Source organism: Poromitra crassiceps (assembly GCF_964638095.1).
Source record: "Poromitra crassiceps genome assembly, chromosome: 2".
Taxonomy (NCBI): Eukaryota; Metazoa; Chordata; class Actinopteri; order Beryciformes; family Melamphaidae; genus Poromitra; species Poromitra crassiceps.
Genome location: NC_139624.1, coordinates 43562962 through 43572961, shown reverse-complemented (window position 1 = coordinate 43572961; position 10000 = coordinate 43562962). Strand labels below are relative to the sequence as shown.

Sequence of the window (10000 nt, the reverse complement as noted above, 5' to 3'; positions counted from 1 at the left end):
TTTGGTCTATAAAATGTCACAAAAAGGTTTAAAAAAAAATGCCGATCACTTTTCCCCAAAGCCCAAGATGATAATCAGTTTTTACTGTCATAGAAGACTAAAGAAACCAGCAGCTATTCACATTTAAGAAGCTGGAACAAGATAATTAAATCCCCCCCCCCCTTAAAAATTTGTCTAAATGATTAATCTATTATATAAATGGTTGGTGATTAATTTCCTGTCGAATTGATTAATCGACTAATTGTTGCAACTCTACTTTGGATGATGCTGTACAGTATAAGCAGGCGTTCTCACCAGCTGCTCGGTGTGTGTGTGTGTGTGTGTGTGTGTGTGTGTGTGTGTGTGTGTGTGTGTGTGTGTGTGTGTGTGTGTGTGTGTGTGTGTGTGTGTGTGTGTGTCTGTGTTTGCGTGCGTGCGTGCGTGCGTGTGCTCCAGGTTTACAGGTAGTGTTGAACTCCATAATCAAAGCCATGGTCCCTCTGCTCCATATCGCCCTGCTGGTCCTCTTCGTCATCATCATCTATGCCATCATCGGCCTGGAACTCTTCATGGGCAAGATGCACAAGACCTGTTACAACCATAGGGACCCACACACAGGTACATACTGTACACACACACACACACACACACACACACACACACACACACACACAGTGACTGCACTAATGCCGAGTCCAGGCTAGCCGATACGAGCCCTGGTTTTTGGAGCTCAGCGACAGGGAATACTTAGAGAAAACTCCTCTGCTGTCATCTGCAGCTCCCTGTCCGTCTAAAAAAATATTTCAGAAGCTAAGCATTTAATTCTGTTTCCACTGGAGAGTTTCATCTGTCCTCATAACTACTGTACAGTTTATAGTTTTACTTCGTTTCGAACTCAAGCTCTCACTAGTGCCTTAAACGCTGCAACGCAGCCCTATGGAAGACTGTTATTTTGCTCCAAAATTACTTTTCATTAAAACCTGACCACCCACCCGTAGGTGGCGTGGTACCCCCTGGGACTGACACGGATCCACGTGACTACGTCACGTCCTGCCAGTCCAGGGAAATCACTTCCGCTTTCTTCCAGCCGCTGTGAAGACGTGTTTGTGAAAGCTCCCGCGGTTAACGAGGAGTTATATTATATAGCTTTAGATACTAGGCTCGTCCCGGCTGACTTGCCCACCTCAAGAGGGTCGCGTGGACGGGATAAAGCAGGCTTCGGAGACCGACCCTGTACCCTTCACCCTGCGGCGTCGGAACAAGTCATCTAAAGCTAAGAGTATCTTCCTTAGTTAACTGTTGTTACTGTAGCTGCCGCCGTGTAGCTCTACTGCTATCGCCGTATAGTGGTTATTGCTGCCGCTGTGTAGCTTTGCTTCGCTTCCCTGAGGGGCAGCGTTTTCGTTTGAGGGCCGATTTAGGTCCGCGCTCAAACTGTTAAGCTTTGCATACGTGCAAATAGCTTGTACCACGTAGCACAGGAACAAAGAGGCTAAGTAGCCCAGTTGTTGCAGATAGCTACCTTGGCACCCGTGCGGGTAGTTTTCGTGTGCTAGGTACTTTAGGCGCCGGCTTTAAAGCGCGCGCGTTAGATAGTTAGCTAGTTTGCTCAGTGCAGCTAGCCTGGACTACCTTGTAAACAGCTAGGTGCTGTATTAGCTGTGAGGCTACGCTGGCCGGTTACGACCAGCACAATTAATTTGATGTGTGCATGCAGCTGTGACCTACATAAATGTAGTGTAGCTTTACTGGCGTCTGGGATTTTAGCTGGGCGATTCGCTAGCTAGGTGAGCCCGCCCCGCACCTTGTGTGGGCCGCTTCTCTCAGTACTTACGCCATCTTAAGGCCCAATTATACTCCATTTTCATCCGTAACTAAGAGCGTCCGTTTCAAACGGTGTAATCGTCACTGTCCACATGCTTCCATGCGTCTTTCACGTTGGTATCATGTTAAGTAATACATCCACCACAGTAGAGAGTCAAATGCATGAGTGTGTGTGTGATTTCCTCCGTTTCATGCGTATCTGTAAGCTTTCAGATGACGGACAGAAAACGGACGAAATGAACGCAGAGTACGGACACTGTCCGTCTCCGTCTTTAACGTTGAGTATAATTGGGCCTTTAGCCAGCTTGCTTGTCTGCTAAGTGTTGCTTGCCTCGTGCAATTAGCATCTCCTAGATTGCAACTCCCTTTGAGGAGTTTCTTCTGATTGACTAGCTTCACGGGCCGCTGGCCTTTGCTTGCGGTCACGCTTGCTTCCCCATGTTACTCAGGGTAGAGACGCGCTACACCGGCCTGTACGCAGGCTTGTGTTAGCGCACGCTTGTTTCAGTGCTTATGCTAGCTTAGCTAGTGGCTTCCACGTCTGTTCTCTCGGGTTAACAGGTTGTGGGTATTGGTGCCCCCCCTTCGGGATGGGCTATTGCCGCTTACGTTACCATTGCACGCGCACGTTCGCTAGCCTCCGGGTTGCTTACTGTCTAGCCTGTGCTTCTCGCTAGCTTGCTTAAGCAGTACTCCCGCTAATAGGGTGCGCCCTGCGGGAGCTTGCTATTAGTGGTTAGCTTCCTGCTTCCTCTTGCTACTGAGCAGGGAAGGTCAGGGAGGGGATGGGCCGTGTGTAAAACTACTTGGCCGAGTATGAATCGGCACGTTAAGTGCGTGTTCGGCCTTGGGCACGAGCACGCTGCACAGGCGCCTTGAACCTTCGGTTTTGTCCGCAGCTAAGCTCTTTAGAGCTGACCAAGATCCGCTCTCAAAGAAGTGTTAAAGCTAGCGTGCCTTGCATAGGTGCAGATAGCAATATTAGTACTGTTTAGCACAGAACGATAGCATTTTGCAGATAACTGGCGTGCACCCGTGCAGTTAGTACCTGTGTGCTAAGTACATTGGGCGCGAGACACCTCCGCTACAATAGACATACTGCTCCTTGCTGGCGCTACGCGTCCAGCAGGGCGTACAGCTCGCCAAGGTCTGGGCTCAGTGCCAGCCTTTGGCTTGTAGCTCTAAGGACAAGCCCACCGCCCTTGGTGCCCAAGGCCCGGGGTGGTTGGGAGCTCTCCATGGGTCGCACTCCCTTGTTGGGGCGCCCCCTGCAAGTGCAGGGAGCCTGGCTGGGGGCACAGCGCACCTTGGTCCATGGCCACGGCCTGGCCTCGGTTGGCAGCAGGCAAGCCCACCGGTTGGCTCACCAAGGCTGGGCTTAGGTCCAGCCTGCGGCTTGTAGCTTTGGACCCACCGTCCTCGGTGCCCATGGCCCGAGTTCGGTCGGGAGCTCGCCCAGGGTCTCATACCCAGCATCAAGGCTCGCCTTGGTCCATGGCTACGGCCTGGCCTCGGCTAGAGGCTCCTAGGACAGCCCACCATCAATGGCGCCAACAGCTCATTGCTGGTCGGGAGCTCGCCTGGGGGCCGCACTGTCGGACAAGTCCACGTGCGTCTCGAGAGAGAACGTTACCTCCGCAGTCCCCCCAGCCTGCGAAAGGCGCACGGCAGGGGGGGGGGGGGGGGGGGGGGGGGGGTTACTTTGGTACAACAGCGCGTCAGTAGGCGGAGCTTGCGTAAGAAGTTCTCCCCCAGCATGCACAGCTTCTACGGAACTGTCCATGCGGCGGGGGGGCGTAGCCTCTCACGTCCCGCCCCCCCATCAGGGCACCGGATCGAAAGGTCCCGGGGCCCAGCAATATGCTCATGACTATATTTCAGGGATCATTTCTATAGTTCTAACTTGAGAAATGTGTTTCTAAAAATGTTCAGTCTCGCTATCCATACTTTTTTCTGAGCGCGAAGCGGGCAGAGAGACTTGATTCAGTTCATATGCTCTCTGCTTTTGATGACCGTTCACTGTCTCCTATGGGGACATTGAGGGAGAGAGTATGATCCGAGTGGTGGAACGGGTTCCGCTCCGTTGGCCACAAGAGACCATCTTGTCCAACAGGCTCGATGCCTGGGAGCATCTATGTTCCCCCGTCCCCATTACGGCGCACCCTCCAGAGGGGATACGCGCTACAGTTTGCCCACCCACGTTCGACGGGACCCCCGATCTGGCCGTGGAGGAGGAGGCCATGGACGGCTCCATGCGTCCAAAATTGGACCTTCGGCGTCTCAAAAACAAGACGCTGAGGAAGTCCCGTCCCGAATGCTCTCTTCCCCGCCTGTTCAAGTTGAGACAGGGGGATTTCTTACTTCCAGGGATCTGGAAGGTGCGGTCTTCCATGTCCACATGGTCAGGAGACACAGGAAATACCTGAGGTTCTCCTTCCTGGGGAAGGCTTACGAGTTCTGTGGCTTGCCATTCGGCATGTCTTTGAGCCCGCGAACCCTCACGGTGTGCGTGGAGGCAGCCGTGGCTCCCCTCCGCGCGAGGGGGATCCGCGTCTTCCTATATCTCAACGTCGTTCTCTTAGCGACCGACTCGAGGGTCGGTGCCGCGAAACGTACCAAGGTGGTGACCGATCACCGGCAAACCTTAGGGTTTTTTGGTGAACCGGCAGAAGAGTTGCCTCGTCCCAGCGCAGGCGGCGACCTTCCTGGGGCTCGAGCTATACTTCCTGCGAGCCGTTCGCCAGAGCGACAGGCTCGCACGGTTCGGACAGCAAGCCAAGGACGTTAGGTCTGTGCCCTCGGTGTCAGTGCATCAGTGCACAGTGATGTTGGGCCTGATGGCCTCAGCACTGCATGTGCTCCCGCTAGGGAGGCTACACATGCCCTCGTGGTCCAAATATGGTTCTCAGGCTTCGCCTGGACTCGGCCGGGGACCGTCATCGCAGGGTTCCTCTGACAGGTCAGGCCTGGCGGGCGATGGCTATATGGGCGGACCCCCGTTACCTCTCGAGAGGTACTTGGTGGGGCCCTGTCCCGCTCAGGATGGTGATTCGCACAGACGCCTCCCTCTGGGGAGGGGGTGCGATTTGCGGGCATTTTTCGGCGAACGGCCGGTGGGAGGCTCAGGAGCTTCGCCACATAAACGTGCTAGAGCTGAAGGCGATTCGCCGGGCTCTGCCTCAGGACAAGCCCACCATCAATGGCGCCATGGGCCCATCGTTGGTTGGGAGCTCTCTTGGGGACCGCACTGCCGGACAAGTCCGCGTGCGGCCAGACTCGAAAGAGAACGTTGCCTCCGCAGTCCCCCCGGCATGCGCAGGTAACACTTCCAGCGGCTCACACATGGGCACCATGTGCTGATTCGCTCGGACAATAGGGCAGCGATCGCCCACCTGAACAAACAGGGCGGTGTGCGGTCGGGGGCGCTGAACCATAGCGGGGATTCACCTGTGGGTGTATCCCCGTCTCCTTTCAGTGTCAGCGGTCTATCTGCCGGGACGGCGGAGTTACGACCGGCCTGCTGTCTCGAGGCAATCCCCGTTATACGGAGTGGTGCCTCCACCCTCGGGTGATGGAACAGGTTTGGGCCAGGGTTGGTCGCGCCTGCGTCGATCTCTCGCATCGCGGCGCGCGACACACTGCCCACTGTGGTTCTCGATCCAGGAGGACAGCCCCCGTTAGGTCATGACGCGCTAAAAGCGCACGCGTGGCCGAGGGAGGGGCTCTATGCGTTTCCCCTGACCCCCCCTGATCCGTCATGTGTTGGACAGGGTGAGGGAACAGCGCCTCCGGCTCGTTTTAGTCTGTTTGGCACAGGCAGACATGGTTTGCGGACCTGGTCTCCCTGGCGCAAGATCCGCCCTGGGCATTGCCGGTACGGGCCGATCTCCTATCCCAGGCGGAGGGGGAGGTGTTCCACCCCTCCCCAGGCAGGTGGAAGCTAGCGGTCTGGCTCCTGAACCGGACCAGTTGCTAGCCCAGGGTTTGCCTGATAATGTGGGATGCACTATGCAGCAAGTAAGGGCGTGGATCCAGTGAACTGCAGTGTGCGACCAGTTCTCCGTCTCCTTCAGAGCCTGCTTGACGCGGGTCAGTCCCCGCAGTCGTTTAAGGTGTACGTAGCCGCGATTCTGCTTGCCATAGGGGAATTGAAGGGAGCCCCGTGGGGGCGTACCCTTTGGTCTTGCACCTCATGAAGGGGGCGCGTAAACTGCGCCCGCCGTCGCGGTGCGTTTTCCCCCCCAAATCGGACCTGGTTAGGGTGCTGGACGGGTCATCCGTTTGAGCCCTTGGACTCCGCCGATTTAAGGGTGCTGTCTTTAGAGACCGCGCTGCTGCTGGCCTTGTTGTCAGGAAAGAGAGTTGGTGACCTGATTGCCCTCTCGGGGCAGCAGGCCTGTGTGGTAATGATGGGCGCAGGGTTACGTTGCGACCTAACCCGGCTTACCAACCTAAGATTATTGATGTCAGCTTTAGGTCTATGGTCATAGACTTATCAGCATTCTGTCCCCCGCCGTTCAGTTAGAGACGGGCGAGGAGAGACGTTTGCTCATGCTGTGCCCCGTAAGGGCGCTCTCGGCCTATGTGGCCAGGACGCGTTCTTTACGCATTACAGATCAGCTGTTGGTTTGCTTTGGGCAAAGGGCCCAGGGCGGGCCCCTTTCCAAGGATCGCTTATCACACTGGATAGTGGAGGCGATCGCGTTGGCATACTCTGCCGTGGGCAAGGTTCCCCAGGAGGGTATCAAGGCGCTTTCTACGCAAGGTGTTGCGACATCCTCTGCGTTGTTGCGCGGTGTGTCGGTGGAGGACATGTGTGCCGCGGCCTCATGGTCCTCTCATCACACTTTTGTCAGGTACTACAGTCTCGACGTGTCCGGTGCGCAGTTCGCGCACGCGGTGCTGTCGGTGGCAAGAAAGTAGTATCGTTGCCACTCTAATATGTCAGACGGTTAGGCATAAACGTTGCCATATGGCCGTGGTTCACCGGTGCCGTTCGGGTCGCCCTGTGGGGTGCTCCCGGCAGCAAGGTCGGTTGAATGGAGGCACTAGTGAGAGCTTGAGTTCGAAACGAAGTAAAACGTTAGGGTTGTGCTACAACCCAGGTTTTACGAGTGAGAACGAGAGCTCTCACTACCCAGCCTTGCTGTGTCGATGCGTCACGGGGTGCATCGGATCTCAGCGGGCTGGAAGAAATTAGAGTGATTTCCCTGGACTGGCAGGACGTGACGTAGTCACGTGGATCCGTGTCAGTCCCAGGGGGTACCACGCCACCTACGGGTGGGTGGTCAGGTTTTAATGAAAAGTAATTTTGGAGCAAAATAACAGTCTTCCATAGGGCTGCGTTGCAGCGTTTAAGGCACTAGTGAGAGCTCTCGTTCTCACTCGTAAAACCTGGGTTGTAGCACAACCCTAACGTTTTGCTGCGCTGCTCAACTACATAAAGGACTATGTCCTCCAGCTGCGGTATGGCTCCGTGCAGCTGCCTGAACAGGCCACACCCATGTCATCTTGTCAGATGCATGCAGGATCCCACAAAAATAGAACAGGTGTGTATTTTTGCTGGATGGAATGTGTTGCCCATCTGTTAACATGGGCGAGAGTCTGTTTCAGCAGCCGCACAGAGCCGTACCACAGCGGTACCGCAGCTGCTGGACATCAGGAGGACGGTCCAGGCAAGAGAAGGTATATGGGCCGTTCTCCTGATTTGGTGGACAGAACATTTGAAAAAATAATAAAAAAGCATTTCTAAGAACATTTTAGAGGTTTACTAAAATCATTCTATTATCTATTAAACTCAAAATAATATTTAAGATATCAGTAAACTTTATAACTTTGACTTTGAACCAATTCTGTAGAATGGCCCATATGTTGTGCCGGTGTGAAACTGCGTTTGTGGACCACAACATCTTCAGGACTCCCAATTACAAGACAGCAAATTGTGTAATCTGAAAAGAGCAGCGACTGACGGCCGTCGGGTAGTGTGTCCGTGCCATTAGCCTTCGGCATTCAGCTTACTGTAGTCCAGGGAATGAGAAAATGCAGCACATACAGTACTTTGACCAATTGAAATGATAATAGTCTCGCTTGCCAGACTCTCTCCCTGCAGTGGGAGAGAGTCTGGCTAGTATTAGCGTCACTGTGGACTAGCGAGGAAAAATGCTCTGTTTAATACCTTTACAGCCATCCACCGAAAGTACCATGCATTCATTGCATAATCCACATCAGTGAACAGTGGGTGGCTGTGGCTCAGGAGGTAGAGCGGGTCGTCCACTAATCAGAAGGTCGGTGGTTCGATCCCCGGGTCCTCCAGTCCGCATGTCGAAGTGTCCTTGGGCAAGACACTGAACCCCAAATTGCTCCCGATGGCTGTGCCAGCACCCTGCGTGGCAGCTGGCCGCCTTCGGTGTGTGAATGGGTGAATGTAGGCACATTGTGAAGCGCTTTGGATAAAAGCGCTATATAAATGCAGTCCATTTACCATTCACATCACATCAATCGTTTTCAGCATGTAGCAACAAGCTAGCGGCTAGCGTTGCTGTTATTTGTTATATGCTGTTATTGTTTCAAAGGCAGCGGTGCAGGCATGTGAGATCGGCAGATTCAACGCGTACTTCAGCAGAGGCATTTGAGATACACAGATTCAACATGGAGGGAGGGGAAAGGAAATTCATATATGGTCACAGCCGTAGTCAGAGCAGGTTGGAGCCAATTGCAGAGCTTGCAGGGAGCGGAATGGTATTTCCATCTGGCACCGACTGAAATGGTCGGCACCAATGGGAGAGCTAAGTGCAGCAGGCTGCTTCAAGCCATGCAGTCAGACTAAAATTTGAATAACCTCTGTTAATTATTTAAATCATCATTTATAAGTTTCCAAGTATGAATGCTGTGAACAATAATCTAAATGGCAGCAACCATAAATGAGTGAAACAATATTCCCTAAATGCCTATATGCATAAATGGACTCCAGTGTTACAGTGATGTTATAGGTCCCACGGCAGACATTAGCTTTGCAGTAAGTGTGGAGGAATCCTCTCACCATTATCCTATACATCTTGCTGGAGGGCTTATTTGATCACATTAGCACCACACTTTTCATTCTATTTTGATGCCACTTGTGTTTGGTTTTTCTGTCTGTCCTTTTTTATAATTTGGGAACCGATGTGATGTAATTTGAGTACCTTACTATGACAGTGATTTAAAAAAAAGTTCAATAATTTGTGCACTTTACTATGAACAAAGTGCTAAATATTGGGCCCATATTTAGGGAAATGCCCCTTTGTTCTCTGGGAGCTGTTCACCTTTTTGAATATATTATATATATATATATCGTATCGTATCGTATCGTATCGTATCGTATCGTATCGTATATATATATATACAGTATATATATATATATATATATATATATATATATATACTATATATATATATATATATATATATATATATTCATATATATACACATAATATTGAGTATGTGGGCAATGTTTTCAAGTTCTGTGTCCGTCCACAGCTATGCCGTTTTATGTGTGATCGGGTTGAAACCTTGGTGTGTAAAGGGCACCCGTGTGGGTCCAGATGTTTGCAAGATACGTATCCACCTTATTTTTGAATGCCCCGCTGTAAAAAGAGTATGGGTGCAAGGTCCAGTCTAGAACGTGACTGACCTTCCACAATATACTGTAGCAGCTGGTTGTAAATGTTACTTGTTGGCAAAGGGTCTGCGGGGCTCGTACTGAGCGCATTTCCTCGTCAAACTCCAACAGTGAAAAACGTTTGCTTGTCACAAAGAAATAACACTCGTTTGATGACTTATTTGAGGGAATGTAATTATGTTATCTACAGTATCGCATCCGCTAACCTGTTGCCCTTTGAACAAGTCGGGATATTTATCGGCGAGATGTTTGGCCAAGCTGGACATGATTGGCTCCCTTCGCCTGCAGCTTTGAAACATTGTGTACAGATGGGCTATATTATTTAGGTCAGTGGCTATGTTGTGTCCGTGTCAGCAACGCGCCCATATTTCACGTAAGGCATCATGGCAGCTAGGAATAAGGTGGATAGTCCAAAATGTATTTGGTTAAAAGGACACAGTCAAACACTCTCCCTCCCCTCCATTCTCTCCCAGTAACCATAGCGGAGGAAAAGCCGGCACCGTGCGCGCCAAACGGGTCTCATGGCCGTCACTGTCAGA

General features: G+C 52.1%; 1 protein-coding gene across 1 annotated transcript in view; it reads left to right on the top strand.

The window, feature by feature from the left end:
• The window catches only part of cacna1c (calcium channel, voltage-dependent, L type, alpha 1C subunit), a gene marked incomplete at both ends in the record, with an annotated part of 493392 nt that overhangs the window by 347731 nt on the left and 135661 nt on the right, over positions 1-10000 (top strand). The window contains 2 exons of the mRNA XM_083660058.1: positions 436-597; positions 9935-10000. The exon at positions 9935-10000 is cut by the window's right edge and continues 131 nt beyond it. Of these exons, the coding sequence (XP_083516184.1) occupies positions 436-597; positions 9935-10000 (228 nt within the window). The remainder of the gene's footprint in view (positions 1-435; positions 598-9934) is intronic.